General features: G+C 38.7%; 1 protein-coding gene across 2 annotated transcripts in view; it reads left to right on the top strand.

The window, feature by feature from the left end:
- The window catches only part of FNIP2 (folliculin interacting protein 2), a 117,623-nt gene that overhangs the window by 45,544 nt on the left and 51,974 nt on the right, over positions 1-20,105 (top strand). The window contains exons 2-7 of one of the 2 annotated variants that reach the window (XM_087816531.1): positions 11,674-11,800; positions 14,494-14,631; positions 16,198-16,298; positions 16,388-16,459; positions 18,317-18,417; positions 18,600-18,689. In XM_087816531.1, the coding sequence (XP_087672657.1) occupies positions 11,674-11,800; positions 14,494-14,631; positions 16,198-16,298; positions 16,388-16,459; positions 18,317-18,417; positions 18,600-18,689 (629 nt within the window). The remainder of the gene's footprint in view (positions 1-11,673; positions 11,801-14,493; positions 14,632-16,197; positions 16,299-16,387; positions 16,460-18,316; positions 18,418-18,599; positions 18,690-20,105) is intronic. The other variant, XM_087816532.1, reaches the window with a different exon arrangement.

Genomic DNA, 20,105 nt, shown 5'->3' with positions numbered 1-20,105 from the left:
GAATTTGAAAATTGAGAGAAATTGGTCCAGTAAATGGAAACCAAAGTATCTACATTTGGAAAGCTGTTAGCATGTGAAACAAGAAGGGTCTGCCTAGTAATGAACCTCAAAATTAGGCTAGTTTGCCCATTCTGTCCTGAGCAGCCTAGGACACCCACAGGCCTTGCAACGTAGGCGCTTGCCGCTCTAAAACTTGATGTTGAGGAGTTGATGATCAGTCGGCATGTGTGTGCTCTGCAGGCAGATGGATGCCCACAAATGCAGGGAAATTTACCATTCAGAACCTATTCTTCCCCTGGGAAGGAGCACATGGAGGTGAAGAGCAGTAAGGAGTGTTACACTCTTGAGGATTGTGCCTCTACTTGTAGGAAACCTGAAGTAAAGGTAAGGAGGCCCCCGACTCTTTTTTGGTTAAACCACCTCCTAGAAGATATGAATATGAGCGTATTTTTTTCTTAACATTTTAAAAGGCATTTTATCGATATGTCTTCAGAGATAATGCATTTGCTTGGTTCAACAATAAAAATATATATTTGAAATGTATTGCTCCCACTTCTTTATTCCTCCCCATCCCCTTTAAGTAATCAATTTTATTTCTTAAAATTCTTTTTATATTAATTTTGTACAGAAATAAGCAAATAGAAATATGTACTCTTTTTCCTTCTTACATGAAAGGTAGCATGTTCTACATGAGAATCTACTCTTTGCTGTTTGGACTTCCAATATAATCTGAAGATCTTATGGGTCTTGCTCATGTTCTAATACTCTCGCTCCAACAGCTACTTGATATTTTGTTGTGTGAATGTACTATAAATGATTTAATTTGCCCCTACCAATATTCTTTTCAGTTGTTTCCAGTCTTATGCTCTTACCAAACATGCTGCAATCATGTGTTTTTTAAAATCTGTTTAGTTTCAGAAGTGGGATCGATGGGTTCAATGATAAAAATACTTATAATTCTATTGGGGGACTGTCAGCAATAAAATAAATAAATAAATAAATAAATAAATAAGAATAAAACTTATAATTCTGATACCTATGACAACTTACTCTCTGTATATGTAGTCATACCATGTTGTACCTCTGCCTGTATTTCTCTCATGTGGGATGTCCAACTTTTGAAGTTTTGCCAACCTAATAGGTGTGTGATTTTAAGTTGCTTTTCTCTTTCTAAGAGTGAGGTTTGGCACCTTTTCATGTGTTTAAAGACCATTTTTCCCCTTCTGAACTATCTGGATCCATTGCCCACTTTTCTATTGGTTTGCAAGTCTTTTTCTTTATTGACTTTTGGTTGTTCTTTATATATTAGGGAGATTAATCCTTTGTCTGTAATATTAGCTGCTTTTTTTTTCTTTGCAAACTTTTAAAAAAGCCCTTAATAACTTTTTTTTACACATTGAGGTTGTACCTTATACATAATTTGGTGTTCTGCTTTTCAGTCTTAACATTATTATCTCCAGAATTTTTATTTTTCAAATGTAGCATGTTTTTACCCCTCAGAAGAAAATGTAGAGGGAGACCCTGTAATGTAGAGGATGTTACCCTGACTTATTTGCCATTGATGTTAAGGTGATAGTGTCACAGAGTTGGAAGTGCACAGAATTTGGAGTCAGGAGACATTGATTTGAATCCTGACTTTGCCACTTAATGGTTATAACCTTGTTAAAGTCTCCTAACTTCTGTGTAAAACAGATTATATAATACAAGCTCTCACAGGGCGTTTGTGAAGGTCAGGTCAGGTGAATTCTGTAAAAATGTTTGGCAGACTCTAAAATGTTAGGCAGTTATTTATGTGTGTGCTGTGCAGCTCTGATCACTGTCTTCCCCTTCCTACAGCCAAACATCAGACCTTCCGGAACTGGTGTCTCTAGGCTCTGTGAGATTATGCCTTAAAAAAAGGCAGTTATTTAATAAGATGGAAATCAATTTGATACAGTAATAGAACAATAATAATAAACTCAGAGCCATAAATAGGTTTACTAAATGAGAAGAGGGATTACTTTTTTAGAGACTTTGTCCTGTCCCTGGGGTTGTCAGGGAATGGAGTAGGACAGGAAAATGTGGTATATGCATGCTGAGAAGAAAGCTCAATAAATGTCATTGTCTAAGGCCAAACTACATATTTGAAACTCAATCTGAATTCCTTGAATTCATTAAGGTGGTTTCCCTGTAGGAGTTCACCCACTGCCTCATGCTTCAGCTACCAAGAAGCCTCTTAAAACAAATAGTAATTAAGGTTGTTTGTCTTAAGGCAATAATAGAATCTTTGATGGGTTTAAGAAAAGAGTAGGGTGTTCCTGTTGTATTCCTGTTTCATTATTTATTTTTTAATTTTTCAATTTTATATTTTAAAATATTTTAATTTTAATAAGAGGGCAGTCATATGGTTAAATATTCAAAAGGCACAAAGTCTTAGCGAGTACTTATAACACACTGACTTATGTGTACCTGGCTCTGTTAGTCACTTTACTTTTAATCCTCAAAAGCACACTTAGGAGGCAGGTATTATTATCCGTGTTTTGCAGATGAGGATACTAAGGAACAAACAGTTTAGATAAGCTGCCAAAGTCACATAGCTTGCAAGAGGCAGAGCAAGGACTTTAACCCAGGCTGCCTGGCTCCAGAGTCTACACTCTTTCTCACTGTGCTGTTCTGACAGATATTTAGTAAATAGTGTAGGGAAAGCCTTTCCCTGTGTCTGTAAAGAATGTACAATGAGGTCTGCTTACTTTTCTTCCTCAACAACCCAGCTTTCTACTCCAGGCACAATCATTCTTACCAATAAATACATCGTATATCTTTCTAGAGATACTCTATAATAAAATCCAGAGTTTCCCTCCTTTTTTCCTTAAAAAAAATATAGTAGCATTCTAGTACAATATTTTGTATTTCTTTTTTCAGTTAAAATTATGTTTTAGAGTTTATTACATAATTACGTTTGGTATTGTATCAGTATAGTACTCTATTGTGTGGACATACAATGATTTAACCATCCCGTGGTTGTTTCCAGTCCTTTGCTATTCCAGACAGTGCTGTAGTATCGTTTTTGTACATAATTATTTTGAACCTATGCAAGCTTAATTAATTAATCTGTAGGGTTAATTCCTACAAGTAGAATTGCTGAGTCAAAGTGTGTGTGTGTCTGTCTCTCCCTCCTCTCCCCCACTGCCTCTCCCTCTCCCCATCTCTCTCTCTTTCTATCTCTCTCTTCTTATTTTGGCCTCCACTCTGCCCCAGCACTTCTCCATGTGCTTGTGTGTACCCATCTCTTTTAGAGATATTTTACAACCAAAGATAAGTACAGTTTCTATTTATTTTGGCTTTTTCATGTTGCAAACAGAAGACCTCACAGAGAGAATCATGCTTTTGACCTTTGGAAACCTCTGAGAAAAGAGAATTTTTACCTTGTTTCTGTACAATTTAAGTGGATCTAGAGTGAATATGTATATGGCAATGTGGTGAATATTTGGTTTGGAAATTATTCATCTCTCTGTTATTAGTACACTCACCTGGGGAAAGGGTAGAAAAACCTCACATTCAAGAAAAGATGAAATCATGTTGATGCAAGTTGGCTTTCAGCAGAGCCAGTATACAGTTCAGTAGCCCTGGAATATAGTAATGAATGTTGGCTATTTGTGTTATGCTGACAACAGTATGAAAGAATTAGCTCAGTGAATATTGAATAATCCAGACCTGGAGATGAACAGCAAAGCTCCTTTCCCGGGGGTGGGGTGCAGGCAGTTTCTAGTTTATTGCTACCAGGAAAGAATGAGTGGTGCCTTATTAGGAACTAAAGGAATCCATTATTGAAAAATATGGGCCATATTTAAAGATTCTGTGAGTGTTTAAAGAGGAGAAAGGGGAGAAACTATTAATAATAACAAAATCTAGGAAAGCTAGCCAGGGGCAGAGTTGTGGTTGGCACAATGACCTGCCCACTCAGTGTCCCTCTTGCCTCAAAAGAATTTGCACTTTCCCTCTTCAGATTTCATTAGCGTCTTCTGAAAGTTCTATGGACTGGAGATGTGTTTATATTAAGAAGCATGCTTATCAAGGTATAAAGTACACCTAGAAGGGCTAAAGGTATGCCCTGCAGTAATTTTGATTAATTTATTAAGATTGCTTTTTTCTCAGTACCTGGATTACCTGTTCTAAATTATACTGTGCACACTTAATAGATAATTTGGGATTATAGTGTGTTCGACTTGGAAGGGTGACACCTTGAAGAATCATTTGAGTCCCAACCCATCATTTTCTAGAAGAACAACATTGGATTAATAGGTGAAGGAGTGTTACTAGGATTAGACTACAAATCCTCCCTAGAACCCAAGCATTCTGACACTGAGTGCAGGGCTCTGCTGCTGTGTTGATGCTGAGGTGGCCGCAGGGCAGTGGGGCATGGGTGGTGGTGCCGTGAGTGCCACACACGGCCTTGACCTATTTCACAGTGTTACCTGATGTAATCCTGAACTTCAGGAAAGAAGGAAGGAATTCTTTCGTCTCCTCTTCTGTACTTCAGAGTTCCCTGTTTATAGCAGCCAAACCTCAGGCTGTATTGTGACTCATATTATAATATTTTGTCATTGCTGTATGAACACATTATATAAAACATGTGGTTTAGCATGTGACCCTCACAATCATATACAGCATTGTTTCAGTGGGGGAGAAGTAGGCTCTCAGTTACAACCTACTTATGCATAAACTTTGACTGTTATCTTTGTCATATTAGGGAAAATGGGGGAACCTGCATGTCACTTATTTCAGTTTTGACCTTACCTCAGACATAGTATGCCTTACATCAGTCAATAATCTCTTATCCTACAGTTCCAAAATCAAAAGATTTTTGGAACTTACCTGAACTGATGTGAGGCTGGTTATAGTCTCTATCTAATCCACTTAGCATAAGTGTTCATAACTTGGGCTGGTGAAGTATTAATTTGTTTGATTTGAGGGTTCGACCACACCTCAGACCCTGTAGGAAGCATTACGTAATAGGTAGTATAAGTTTCTTTCTATGATCTGTAGAATTCTAGAACATGTGGCCCCAAGGATCTCAGTTAAAGGATTGTGTATCTGAATTTATCTTTGAGTTATGCTTTACAATTTTAAAAGTACTTTCATAATTTTTCTCTGTTTTTCCCAACAACCTTGTGAGATAGATAAGGCAGATACATTTGGTAACGCTGAGCCCTGGAGTAAGTTGAAAGTGGCAGAGCTAGAATTAGAAGCTGTGTTTACCCTGGTGAATACTAATCCATATTCCAAGCATCATGTCCTCTCTGACTTGCACTCACCCCCACTGTGTGGACTTGACCTTTTTATGCTTTAAGTTCTCCAGAAGCCACTTATCGCCATACCTGTAACAGTATAGTTTACTTATTTATTTATGGATTGGCCTTCCCATATCAGATTGTAAGCATTTTGAGGTAGGAACTAGATCTAGTTCGTTTCTAGCCCCGGTATCTGTCATGGTCTCTGGGTCAAGCCAGGTGTTAAAAGTGTGGGGAAGGAGTGAATGTAGGAGTGTGCTTTCGGACACATATTATAGTGAGTGCTCTTTCCATGACATGCTCCAATCATAGGGATTTATTCTTTCATTCCACACATTTCTTTTACAAAAGAAATAAAGGATTTACATATCCCCTACTTTCTTGAAGACAGAAAAAGTTGCAGCCAACATCCAATATGAATTTCTCTTGATAAAATAACAGGGATACACATAATTGGAATAATTTTAATTTAATTAAAATTTTTAATTTAAATTTAATTTTATTTTGGAATCGTTTAGAAATCATATCTTTAAGTTAGCATTATGTATTAAAGCTTCTGACGAGGACTGGAACCTTTAAGTCCCTTTTTACTATACTCTTGACCACAGGACAGCAATTCAGTGGTGAATTTTTATGTAGTTCCTCTGAAACTAGACTAGGCAATTGTGCATTAAGGCTGGATCAGTACAAAACAGGGGAAGAGAGGAAAGTTAACTAATTTGCAAATTACTTTTCCTGTTAGCCATCATCTGAGAATACTAACTTTGCTAAAAAAAAAAAAAAAAATTCAAATTTGTTACTGTCATTTATTTTTACGTAATTTTACTCTTAAAATAAATAGATTGGGAAATGATGTACATTGTGCTTACCGGGTGAACTCTGATTACCATCTCAAGCACCATCTTCCCTTTTCCTCCACCCCTTGTCTTTTATTTTCTGGTAATAGTCATTAGGGTCTCCGCACTGTTCCTGAGCAAACCTTTTAAAAGGGTTTCCATATGTATTTAGAAACTTTTTTTGAAAAAAAGGAGGGGAGCAGTGGGAGTTGGCAGAAAAGAGAACAAAGAAAAGAGTTTAAGAGTGGCTGGAAAATATCCTTGTAAATATAGTAGGTTTCGTAGAAGCAAGAGTTAGATTTGTTCGCTGCTTTATCCAGTGCCTAGAGGAATATGTGGCACACAGTAGGCATGTAGGAGCCACTTGTTAAATGGATAGTATCTGCCAGTTTTGATTGGATCATTATTGTTGATTTTGTTTTGTTTCATTTGCCCTTTCTTGGACCACTTAAATTTCCCTATCATACCTGACTCTTTAAACACTTACATTCTTGGATCACAAGACTGCTCTTTAGACTCTTTGTGTGAACTTATTTTTCACTATATAGGGTTGTTTCCTTTTGTGAGAGCAAGAGGGAAAACATTTTTGAAGAGTCTTCTTTCATTGACCATGCTTCAACATGGGCCTACTTGAACCCACTTCTAGCCTGATTTCCTGTAAAAGTTCAAGGGAAGAATCAAACACCAACACTAGAATTGGTCTTGGAGAATGTAGCAAATCACCCTGCAACAAATCGTTCAACTGCTGCTCTCATCCTTATTGGCCATGACTCCTTGAAACCCTGGGTGTGTGAATCAGCACCACCTCTCCATTTGCTCTGAAAATGGTTTTTCCAAACATCTTTAGTTCTCTCCTACCTAAAACAGAGGTGAGGTCATGTCATTTCATTTTTCAGAAGTTAGAATGACACACTACTGCTTGTGGAACAACCATAGTCTATTACTTGGCATAGCATTCAAGATCCTGCACAAGTACTCCTAAACCGTCTTTCCAGCCTCATTTCCTGTGTAATTCTTTTGCAGCTAGACATGTTCCAACTACCCAAGACTTTGACATTGTAGCATTTCACTTTTTGTGTTTGTGTTGTGCCTCAGTCTGCAAAGATTCTGTCCCGTTTGCCATCGCATGTCTAATCCTTACCATCCTTCATAACTTCATTAATTCAAATATTACTTCTTCCAGGAATTTTTTCTGTTATCTTTTGCTCTCCATATTCTGCCTTGCCCTCTTATTTTCACGTAGTTACCTACACAATTGTGTCTTCTAGATTTTATTTAAGTTCTTTGAGAACAGGGAGATTTCTTATTCATTGTATCCCCCTTGAGTACAGGCATTTCTTGGCTGGTAGAAGCATAACTCCAGTCTTTGTCTCTGTCATCGCATAGCCATCTTTCCTCTGTGTCTATGTCCAGATTTCTCTCTTTTTGTGAGGACACCAGTCATTGGATTAGGGCTGATCCTAATCTTGTAGGACCTCATCTTAACTTTATTACATCTGTAAAGACTCTGTTTTCAAACAAGGTCATATTCACAGGTACCGGGAATTAGGAATTGAACAGATCTTTTGAGGCAACATAAGTCAACTCCAGTATATGGTTACATATATTTTACAGAAAATTCTGTTTTCTGTACTTAAAACCATTTGAACTATTGCTTACCTTTCAGGTAAGTAATTTAAACTTTGTTCACTTGCTTCCTGATCTTGATTAAATAAGATCTGGCTTCACTTCTAACCAGGCAAATCTTAGCATCATAGAATTTTAAAACCTAAAAGGATCCATGTCTAAGTCTTTTTGTTTACATTTTATAGTAAAGAAAAGGTAAACAAATCATCTAATTTTGTTGTGCCTCAGGTCACACAGCGCTGACTGTAAAGTGGACAGATAATACCATGTACCCTTGATGCCAGGGATAGTGTTCTTTCCTTGCTTTCAAGAAAAGCAACGAAATGAGTTAGTTCTGGCTAGAATAAATGTCTTTAAAATAGTCATACACTTTAAGGCAAAAGCTCAAGGCTTATTTTTCATACCTCTTTGAATCATACCGAGTTGCCCTCAGTAAAGCACAAGGAACGAACCATGGTTGGTGCTCACAGATGCTCCACAGTAACTGTTGGTTGAATGTTGAGGAGAATGTGAGTGACCATGAAGAGAGGAAGTGATGTAAGTGGTTAGGAACACCTGAAGCCCTGTGTATGGAGGATGGTAGGGGAAAGAATTGGCTGAGTGCTGAGAGATTTCCCCCTAGATTATCTCCTTTCATCTTAACAACAGGCCCTACAGTGCTGCTTGGGGCCACTTTCCCAAGGTCATAAAACCAGTGGGAGACAGAGCTGAGATTTGATCCCAGGCCTGTCTCAGTCTGGAGTGCTCAGTTAATCTCCTTTGTCCTACCTGTATTTCCTTCACCAAATTACTCAACTGTAATTTCCCCTACTAATATTAGTCATGGTAAATGTCAAAATTATAATTAGGTGTTAAACCAAAGACAATATTGATATGGAAGAAGATGAATAGTTTTGCTCATATTTTGTAAATCTTTTCTAAGGTATTTGGGTCAAAACAATTAGGCAGTCTTGACATACATACTTTTTCCTCCCCACATCTTTTACTTTCATCTTTTTAAAACTGAAAACTGTCCTGGCCAGTGTGGCTCAACCGTTGGAGCATTGGCCCACATCCCAAAGGGTTTGTGGGTTCTATTCCTGGTCAGAGGGTCCCTAGGTTGTAGGTTTGATCCCCACCAGGGTGGTGTTTCTCTCTTTCTCTCCCCCCCTCTCCCCTCCCTCCCTCCCTCCCTCCCTCCCTCCCTCCCTCCCTCCCTCCCTCCTTTCTTGCCTCTCTCCCTCCCTTCCACACTATCCCTAAAATCAATGGAAAAAATATCAGGTGAGGATTAACAAAAATAAAATGAAATAAAAATAAAATAAAATTGAAAGCTAGTACGAAACATTTAGTAAGGTGTTGTAACCATTATTAAATTTTAGCTCTAGTTCCAAACAGGCTGTTCTCAGTTTGATTGATATTTGAGTCAGTGTTAACTCTAAAAATAAGGATTGAACAACTTGCTTTGTAAATTATGCTGTTTTGGCAAAATGTAGTTGTTGGGGCAAAATAGGCTGAACAAGAAAACACAAAGCAATTAAGTCTTTGTTGAGTTTTCACTTTTAAGAACTTTAGCCTGTGTACTATGTTTTAATAATTGCAGAGAGTGTTTTTAATGATCTTTTGAAATTTTAAAAGTCAGTGGTTTGGGGCACAATCATTAGAACTTTTCAATTGTAAATAACAGAAAACTACAGGAATAGTGTTCAGTCAGGAACAGGTGGCTTCGATTGCCAGCAGAAATCTGTCTTACTCCATTGCTCACCTCAGCTTTCCTCCACATTGACTTTATCTTCAGAAAGGCTCTCGCCTCATAATGGCAAAAAATAGGCACCAGCAACTCCAGGATTACCATTTATCATCCAAGCAACTACGTGTGGGGACTGGCTGTCATAGCCTAGCTGGACATCATATGGTCTTGTCTGATCAGCCAGGCCTGGACCATGGACAACCTCTGGACTGAGAGTAGGAGAAAAATGATATCCAAAATGAACTTGCCATGTTGTTGTGAAAATTAGGAGAAAGGGATGCTGGGCATGGTAGCTTAGAATATGATAAGTTGTTAAAAGAAGGTACAACCAGAACTTTATGTTTTTTGGTGCTGGGATTTAATAAAACATATCTGCTACCCTAAAGGAGCATGTTCAGTATTAACTACCACTGCCTGAAAAAGGAAAAGACTGGTAATGCACAGTTTGAGATTAAAAAAAAAAAAAAAAGTAACATTACCAGTTCTCTTATGTAATTATTACCATTTTGGAGCACTTACTGTGCATCAGTCTCTGTGTGAAGCACTTGACATATTTCATTTAATTCCTCCAGCAGCTTTGTGGGGTGGGCAGTAATACTCTCATTGTGCTAATGAAGAAATGGGAGCTCAGAGAGGTGAGATTTGAATCCAGACTTGCCTGTCTGCACTTCAGTTATACTGTCTCTTAGTTTTACAGTTTGCTTTTGCTAGTCTATTTAACTACCCATCCTCTATCCCTTCAGGACAGCTCTCCTCTTCAGCATTCTCTAAGCAGTTAGCACCCCCTTGGCTTCAGGCATCCATCCAGTCCACCACCAAACCTTATCAGTTCTGCCCCCTGAACTTCCCTCCAGTATTTATCCCCCTTTCTCCGTCTTTGTTGCTATTACTATAGCCTGAAGTCATAATAAACTCTATTTGGCCTTCCTGCTTCCAGTCTTAATCTGTCCCACCCCTGTTTTCCGTAGAGCAACCAAATTGAACTTTAAAAAAGTATAGACTTGAGTTTATCAACCTTTGTTTACCTGGCTTCTCACTGCACTTAGGGCAGGATCCTGCCTGTCTTCCCAGCCTACCTTTCATACTCTCTTCTCCCTCTGGCTATTTTTTTTCTCTTTCTCAATTGCATCACTCTTACATCTTTACCATGTCCCTCCCTCTTCTTACTGTGTTCTTCATTCTCACGCTTAATCTCTTTTACTCTTCAAGTTTGTGTTTAAATGTCACTTCCTTAAATCATTTAGGGACTTCCCTGCCCCTCTGCCCCACCCCTTAAGTCTGAAAATATCACTCTTATCACATCCATTGCTTATTCTTGCTCTTCTGGCCGTCTGTAGTTGTACAGTTCTCGGGTACTTGCTCCGTGAGGGCTGGGACCAGGTCTGTTCAGTTAACTAACTGCTGAATCTCTAGCACTGACCACAGTGCCTGGAACATAGTAGGCACTCAAATATATGTTGAATGGATTAACAGAGTGATAACTGAATATGCCCAAAGCAGTGCATTTCAAATGATTACCCTTTCTATAATTCTTGCATTCTGATTTCTTTTTTTAACCAGGGACAAACCTATGTTTAGAGCAGTTTTATTCCAGTAGCTTTTGGTTTGCTTAGGAATAAGCCATGCTTCCTTTATTTTTTATTGTTTTTGGCAATTCAGATGCTGTCCGGTGATGGGCTTGGGTTTTAAAACTTCTTTATCAGAATCAGCCATAATAGAAGAAAATACTAAACTTTAGGACATGTAATTCCTCCCAATTTGACCTGAGCATGGGTGGGTGGGAGAGGAAGAGAGAAGGTTCTACTGACTCCCTCCGAATGGTTCCCAGCCCAATGACACAAAAGCTTGAACACTCCTAGACCTCGGGTAGTGCCATCCCTAGAACCCAGACATCCAAATTTAGCTCTCTCCACATGTCCTTTGGATTTCTGGCCACCATCTTTGCTCAAAGTGGCTTTGAAAGGAGAAGCTTTCTCACCAGTGATTTATTATTTAAAGCTGTCTTTCCAATCTGTGTCATAGACACTGGCAATATTTGTATGGCCCTTTGGAGTCCACAGACAAGGCTGAGTGCCCTGGGTCTGAAGGGATCACTATCTCTGCATGCCTGTGGCTTTCTGATGTGTACACAGGCACATTGGTTGGGAAACTTTTCTCTCCATGATTATTCCAGGTGTTGCAGATGCCTAACTACTTCTTTTTTATTCCATAGTTGGTCATGTTCGGAGTTTGACCTGAATGAGATTCGCCTGATAGTTTACCAGGACTGTGAAAGGCGAGGTAGACAAGTTTTGTTTGATTCTAAAGCTGTTCACAAGACTGAAGAGGTGGCAACTCAGGTATGAAATGCAGATTTGCTTTCATCTTTTTTGTTTGTGCTTTTAACCACCTGTCTGATCAATCATTTATTAATTCATAATCATCTCTTTGGGCTATATTGTGCACTGCCATTGATAGTTCAGAAGAAGCATAAGAAAAGCTTCCCAACCTTCCCCTCACCCCCAGCTGCATGTAGTCTTGTTATACCCAGGTGAAATTGTTAGCAAGTAATCATGACAGATGCTAAGCAGTTACTGTAAATATTACTAGTGGTGAATTTTCTGGTAATTGCAATCTAGTAGGATTTGATATCAAATATGTGCAATGTAATGGGAAATCTGAGAACTCTAAAATTCATGAAGTGTTAGCCTGAAAGAAAATTAATAGATCATTCTGTCTAGTATTTCTCATAGATAGTGCTACAGAGCACTGGGTTAAACACAATTAGATACCTCTCCTCAGTGTAGGGCCTCGGTATGCTAACATGCATTGTCATTTTCATTCAAAAGGGAGTGCTTCTCAACCTGTCTGACAAGGAAGCTTTTATTTTCCTTTTCTTAGTGGAAGGCAGGGTGCTGCTGGTGGTGGTGGTGGTGAGGGGCGGGGCGTGGGGGGATCTGGGGATGGGTAAGGTGAGGGCAGAGCAGCTCTTGATCCCTTGGAGCCAGATGGGAAAGGTAAAGTGGTGTGTTCAGGTGAAGAGCAGAGTCTGGTCCTCTATGACTCTTCTGGATGTCAGTTGCAAGTTGTCATCGTTAGACCTTTCATTCTCTTTTCAATAGTTATTCAGCTGTCTGCAAATTAAATAAATCCATTTGTATTCATTCTTTTCATGTTCAGTAACTTGCTATCTGTGCTGACTGAATTCTGGCAGTTTACAGAATGTGTAGCTAAGTAAATGAATAGTTTATATCACACTCTTTGTCTCATCAGGGCCAAGGGGCTGTTTTCCTGCTTTTGATAAGGATCCTTTCTGCAGGAAGGAAGTGTTTGGTTGAAGGTAGCGTATCTGGGTGGATTCCATAGTGTGTTAAAGTGGAGTCAGCCAGGTAGCTAATCATTACAGTAGTTGTTGGGCTTGTTAGGTGGGTTTGGGGGTGGCTGGGGGAGGTTTGAAATGTCTCAGGTGATTCACCTCTAAGCTTTAATGGTGGATTTGTATCAAAGTTTAGGTGAGCACTTGACCCTTTGTTTAGTGGGCAGAAAGTGGTTTTCCCTTGATTTCTCACGTCACTTCCTGTTGCCCTGAAGACCTTGCACAGATGGTTTAGTTGAGGGCTCCTAATGGTCATAACAGGAGGAGGGGAAAAGAATTCTCACCGGTTCTCAAAAAACCCTGGAATCTTCAGTCTGTCAGAGCAGTGCTGACACTGGCATCTGGAGCATAAGCTTTCTTGGAAGCACTTATTTAATCAAAAAGGCAACTGGGTCCAGGGAGTTTATAATGTGCCCAAGGCTACAGAAGGTTCAGTGGGCACTCTATTCACTGTACCGGGTGCTATCTCCAATTACAGACTGCTCAGAATGTTGTAGCCCAGCCAAAGGGTCTAGCAGCCTGTGAGGCAGGTGTGGACTTTATGTCACTTTAGGTCCTCTGAGGAGCTGTGTTTCTGGCTTAAGTGGTATTAAGTAACAGGGAGATCTGAAGAGGGTGTTGAGGGAGTGCCAGATGATCGGGAATAACCAAGCACAGCTTTGAATGCCATTGCTGCCGAAGAGACTGTTACGGACCAGCACAGTTTATGTTTTCCTTACCTTTTTTCCTCATTTTCAGCCCTCCACCCCCTTGGCAAGCACTAAACGTCATGAGTTTGTATCAAGCACATGACTGCAGGCATTTGCATTAGACCACCAGTGTGACTGTCACACTGGAGATTAGATAAGCTGCAGTTGCATTCATGGTTTTCCAAGCAAAAGCTGCACACAGAAAAGCAAGTAAGACTCAGAATAGCAAAAACTTCTCATAGTGGGTACAGGATGCTTCTGTAGGGAGTAATATATTTGGGTGTAGAAAGAAGGAAAAATTTAATAACGGTGTATCTTTTTACCTTTATGTCAATAAGCAGTGAACTCTATTTAGGGAATGTATAGCAGATAACCTTCTGTTACCCCTAACCTTTAAAGGCCACATTTCCATCACATGCTGTGTAATTTGCAGTAGCTCCTGTTTCAGAGTTTTGGCTTCATCTTTCACAAACTCAACCTCATGATTTTCTTTCCGATTACCTTTAAAGGAGTCTTAAAGGAGGTGTATCGTTAAATACAAAAACCCAGTCTCTCCAAATTCATATTTTTGTTTTCTTAGTTCCATTTGGTAAAAATTTGCATTTGAAGTAATGTCTTTCTCATCGATTTTATAAATTATGACTCTCTTTAGTACTCAAAAATCCTCTAATAACAAAAAGATCGGAGTGCAGTGATGATTTGAAAATATGAATTGGGAAGTAAGTAATCGTTGCATAATTGAAGGAGGTTGATGTCTTCACACAGAGCCCACCACCTTCCGTCCAGTACTCTTCTCCAGCATTTCCCCTCCCAAGTATTATAGACTTGCTGGAACCACATTTTTGTCCTCAGTAAAAGAAAAATCAAAGCTTCTGGTTTTCTACGCACGATGTACAGAATGTTTTCACAGGAATTCCCATTGAGGACTGTGTTGAGGAAGCCTGATATATTTAGTCACACTTTACCTTGCCTCTCTCTCCTAATCCAGAAAACAGAGGATGTCCCCATTAAAATATCAGCCAAGTGCTGTCCCGGAAGCAGCAGCAGCAGCAGCAGTAGCATCTCCTCCCACAGTTCTTCTGGGGGATCCTCACAACACGTGAAAGAGCAGCTTCCCAAGTACCAGGTAACCCATCCCTTCGTGTGGAGTACCCCAGCAGTGAAGCCATTGACTGTAATATCTCCACAGGGAATAATGCCTGCTGGAGGGTTCCACTCCAGGAATATGAGAATCAGTGTTACAAACCATGCTCTCTTAAATGTTTCATGTCAATGCTGTTTTCATATGGTAGCTTTTATCTCTTGATAAAAACTGTCACCATCCAAGATCATACATACTGAATGAGAAGAAATATTGCAAATGAGGTAAACCCTCTGGTTTTGCTTCTGTTGTTGTCAGAAGCAGGTTAATACACATGTATTTTCCAGCTTTGTTATAGAAACTCTAAGGATTCTGGGAATATACATGGGCCTTCTAAGAAAATAGCACTTCCCAGTGGAAGGGAGAAAACCTTGTAAAGGAGAAGAAATAAAGGGCAAGACTTAAGTATGAAGGACAGAAGACTGGGAGCATTTTTTTATGCTCTGTGTGTGTGTGAGCGAGAGTGTATAAGGCGGCAGAGGCCAGGGACTAGGGTTATTGAGAAATATATTGGATAACTAGATATAAGAGAAGAAAAGTTTTATAAATATTGAATACAGAAGGCTGTTAATTGATGAAAGATACATATAAATTTTTTCTTTTTTGACCCATGTAGAATTTTGTCTGTCATGTTGCTGGAAGAGCAAGCCAGGGAAATTACCTGCAGCCACAGCTCTATAGAACTTTATTAATTTCCTGGTCAGGATTTGTGCCATGCATTTGCCTTTATTTCACAGTACTCCTGGGTGTTGAAGCAGTTCATGGTTTAAAAAGTATATAGTAAATTTTTAGGTAGTTGAGAATCACAGTTGGCATGTGGACCTTGTAGCCCAAGAAGAAGTTTGTAGCCCAAACCCATCTGTTACCTTTTGGACTCTCATAAACCCTGCCTTTACCAATTGGCATTTTTATTCAATACTGTTCATTATTTGATTAAATAATACTGAGCCATATTTATTTAAAAAATATTTATTTCTTATTGATTTTAGAGAGAGAAGAAGGGGGGGGAGAGAGAAACGTCAGTGAGGGAGAGAAACATCCATCAGCTGCCTCCTGCACATTCCCTACTGGGGATTGAGCCCGCAACCCGGGCATGTGCCCTGACCAGGAACTGAAGCAGCAGCCTCTCGCTGCCTGGGAGGATGCTCAACCAACCATGCCTCACCAGCCCCGTCTGAAACATATTTCTTTACATGATGTGTTCTTAGTACCAAGGGAAGAGTGACCCTGTTTTTTTCATAATTTAATCTTTCTATTTAGAGTTTATCAAAGGAGATAATAAAAACATTGGCTTCTCATAACAAACTTAAAAATAAACTGATAAAACACTGGGATCCTTGTGAAGATATTGCGTATAAAGAAGAAATCATAAACATTAGTAATAATTTGAGAAAAAGTAGGCCAGCACCATTAAAATTGTAAAATGATCAGTTGCGTCTTTGAGAAATAATCACCCACTAAGCTAAAGTGGGACCCCGAGGTTAATGAACATTAATTGCACATCACGTTCTACACACTAACTTTCATTTCGGTTTCTTTTGTGTGTGGCAGTACACAAGACCAGCTTCGGATGTCAACATGCTAGGGGAAATGATGTTTGGCTCAGTTGCAATGAGTTACAAGGGCTCCACCTTAAAGATACACTATATACGGTGAGTTTGGGCTGCTTTTTTGTGAGAAGTGGAATGGTGATATTGAAGCATTAATTCAAAAATTTACTTTTTTTCTTTTTTACCCCTAGCTCTCCTCCACAGCTGATGATTAGTAAAGTCTTCTCTGCTAGAATGGGCAGCTTTTGTGGGAGTACAAATAAGTAAGTGTGAGATTTTGCATTGCCCTCCCTCCCTTTTTAAAATGGCTGTTTCTGGATAGAGTGATTCTTCAAGGGCCATACTGCCTTTTGCAATGAAAAACAGGATGAGTCCATATTAACACAGGGGCCTTAAAAGTGGCCATTTTCCTATACAGAGTGCGTATGACGAGGCTTTTGACTTTATCAGGTGGCCTTAAAGACAAATGACCGTTTCTCTGTATCTTTCGGATCCTTTTGTTACCCACTGTGTTCTTACTACCATCACTAAGCTTCCATCCCCTGGAAAATGAACAGTGAAGGGGAAAAAGGAGGGGTCACATTAATGAGTTTATGGAATTTACCAGTATTATTTTATCTTTTAAGAAAACTTGAAAAACTTGTTAGTGTGTTTGTTTATTTATTTAAGGAATAAAGTACGTAGAGAGTTTTTCTAGGCTGCTGAGCACCTGTTTGGCAGTATGGGCCATCCCTGCTTGCCATCTAGTGAGCTCGTCAGTGTAGCCTCTGTGATTGGCTGGTACTTGGGCCATGCAGTTTTCTGATTTTCACTTCTGAGCTTTTTCTTCCTCTAATTTTATACTTCTGTGTAGACTAAAAATACTGAAATAGCCAACTTAACTCTTATTCTGGTACATTTGTTCATATATTTTGAACTTTGCAAGCAGAAATATTTTATATACTTTTAAAAAATATACATTTTTTTATACGTTGGTACATTTGAAAGAAAGGTTAGTTATAAATTAAAGGGGCATCCTTATGAGTCAGATGAAGGCTGCTATCCTGGGAAATTAAAAATGTATTCTTTTGTAGATTCGGGTACCACTGTTGAGTTTGCTTACTCTTCCACAAAGTAATGAATTTACTTGGTTGAGCACTTAACACTGGATTGTCATGACTTAAGCCAGTATGGGAAGTGAAGTTTATTTCTTGTAAGAGATTCTTTTTCAGACTCTTGATATTACCTGCACACTGAGTACACTAACTCCCTGTAATAGAATATTGAGCTCAGATTTCACTAAAAATCAGTTTGACCTTATTATTCTGTATTATTTTCAAAATATTTATATTTTTTTACTTCTTATGAATGTAATAAATAATTAAAATCTGTTTCCCTCACATTTGTGTGTATTATAATCCTAAATTGTTAGATGTTTTGTGAAGTCAGACTTCTGTAGGAATCATATCAGTTTCTGTTGTATCTTCCTCCTCAAAGAAGTTGCTGAATTGCACATTGATGTTAACTAAGAGTTCAAATTAATTTTACTTTGAAGGTTTATATAAAATTACCTTTGAAATGAATAGTAACATCTTAGGTGTCAGTCACTAAAGCAAAATTTAGAAATGAATAGCATTATCCTGTGTGTCAGTCACTGATCAAAATTTGTAAAGTGTGGCCTTGACCTATGTGGCTCAGTTGGTTGGAGCGTCGTTCTGTACACCCAAAGGTCACAGGTTCTATTCCAGGTCAGGACTCATACCCGGGTTGCAGGTTTGACCCCCTGTCAGGGTGCGTACAGTAGGTAACCGATCGATGTTTTTTTCTCTCTCCCGTTGTCTCTCTCTCTCAAATCAATTTAAAAATTCTGTAGTGTTTGGTATCCCTTTATGTCATGGGAAACTGTTAGGAATGCATTGTTTGGTTTTATAGGCTGGACTACCTCCAAAAAGCTTTTCTTTTCCTCTAACGAATTCCCCTAAAGTTTAATTCTCACTGATGGATGTGAGACTTTATTCATTTATAAAGAAAAGTCAAGCAGCTGATAAGTTGTCTATATTTGAAAGTCTGTCAGAAAACAGCTTTATTCATCTCTTGACATTTTTCTTCTCTCTCCCCCTTCCTCCCCTCCCTGGATTTAGCTTGCAAGACAGCTTTGAATACATCAACCAAGATCCCAATTTGGGAAAGCTGAACACAAATCAGAATAATTTGGGCCCTTGTCGTACTGGAAGTAACCTAGGTAAAATCAGTCCCATGAATGGGCTTTTTCTTTCTGAATACCACTGTTGTGGGTGTGTTTTGCTTTATTTGAGTTTGTTGTGTTGTTTTGGGTTTTTTGTTTTTGTTTTGCATTATCTTGAATCTGTGTTTATTTTTTTGTGTATACTTTGTTTGCCCTCCTCTGTGTGTTTCTGTCCCTAGGTCTGCTGCAGGCATGCAGCAGCAAGCTACTGCAGGGGGTGACAGAAGGAGGACCTCTCCGGCTCACCCGGAGTGCTTCTTTCTTTGCAGGTTTGTGTGGAATGCTGAGTACAGTGTGACCCACACACATATTAATAAATCCTGTGCAGGTTCCTAGAAAAAAATCCTATTTGGTACCTCTCTAGAAATCCAAGGGGCTCTTGAGATATTAGTTTCAAATGCAGCCAAGTTCATGGTGTTTTGAAAATTCCACCAATGAACTTCTATTGAAATGTCTTTGTTAAACCCCAGAATAAGCTGATTTTGGTCTGAAATGAGCCCTTAGTGTTTCTAAGAGGATTATATTTTCTGATTTTTGTAGGCCTTTTCTGCTGCTATGAACCTTTCCCTTTGCCATGGTATCTTTTACCCATTTATTCACCTGCATCTGTACCTGCACAGAGTTCTTCAAAAATCACTCTAATAAGAGCATGGAAGACACCTCTTTGTCTGTCTGTCTGTTTCTCTCTAGCATTTAAGTAGTTTATGTGCATTTTCTAGGTTCTTTACAGGTGTAATCATCTCGGACTCTGTGGGTAGGTAAAGTCTGAGATTTAATAGGCCTTGCTAGCTAAGGCTGTTGAATGGCCGTTGTTGTCTGGCATGATTAACAAGTGTGAAAACCTTCATCACTAACAGTATAGGTTGTGTTTATGGCAAATGGTATTCTGTTCTTCTTTGTAGTCTGAAATATGCTTAAGCACCATAGTTAACTGACACCCTAATAAAGCTGACATCCTCCTACCTACTTAGAGTAAGGATAACATGTTTATATACTCTCTGTAAAATTGTGAAAATAAACAGACTTCAGAAAATAGCTGGGCTCCAAGCTTACTGTGACAACATGTCATCTACCCTCTAGCTCAATAACTATACAGTTTAAATCAATCTGCAGCATTCCTAGAAGTCTGTAATACTTTAGTGTTTTCCAAAATTCATACCAGGACATAAGTTTTTCTAAGTAACTCTGCAATAGTACTGTGTATGGGTGTATGTGGAAAAGAAGTGGAGGAATAAATATTTGAAAATGAATATGTTTTCTATCTGCCAAGAGAGTGGGATCCAGACAGAGAAACATTTTTTTAAATTTATGAAATGGTTTTTAAGTATTTCTCTTCTCTATAGTTACTACTGAAACAGATTTTAAAGCATTTTGAAAATACAATGCTATTTAAATGCTACCACTAATGAGGAAAATGACTAAAAGTATCTGCCTGAGAAGGTTCATTGTTTCAACTGCATCAGTAGTTGATTATTCAGTTTTTTAGAGATGAACATCACTCAAAGAAGTATAGATGCTGCAGAAGGATAGTGAAGGCAGGAGGTCCTTGGTTCTGTTTTCTTCTTACTCTCACTATTGTCTTTTTATGCATTTAAATTTGATTTCTAATTAATCTCTACATAATTTTTTACCAATCATCAATAGCAGTAGCCTACTTTGAAATGTAAAAATTATTGTACTCATTT

This window comes from Miniopterus natalensis, chromosome 4 (genome assembly GCF_054644295.1).
Source record: "Miniopterus natalensis isolate mMinNat1 chromosome 4, mMinNat1.hap1, whole genome shotgun sequence".
NCBI classification, from domain to species: Eukaryota; Metazoa; Chordata; class Mammalia; order Chiroptera; family Miniopteridae; genus Miniopterus; species Miniopterus natalensis.
The sequence above is the reverse complement of the archived record's forward strand: the minus strand, read 5'-3'. Positions and strand labels throughout refer to the sequence as shown.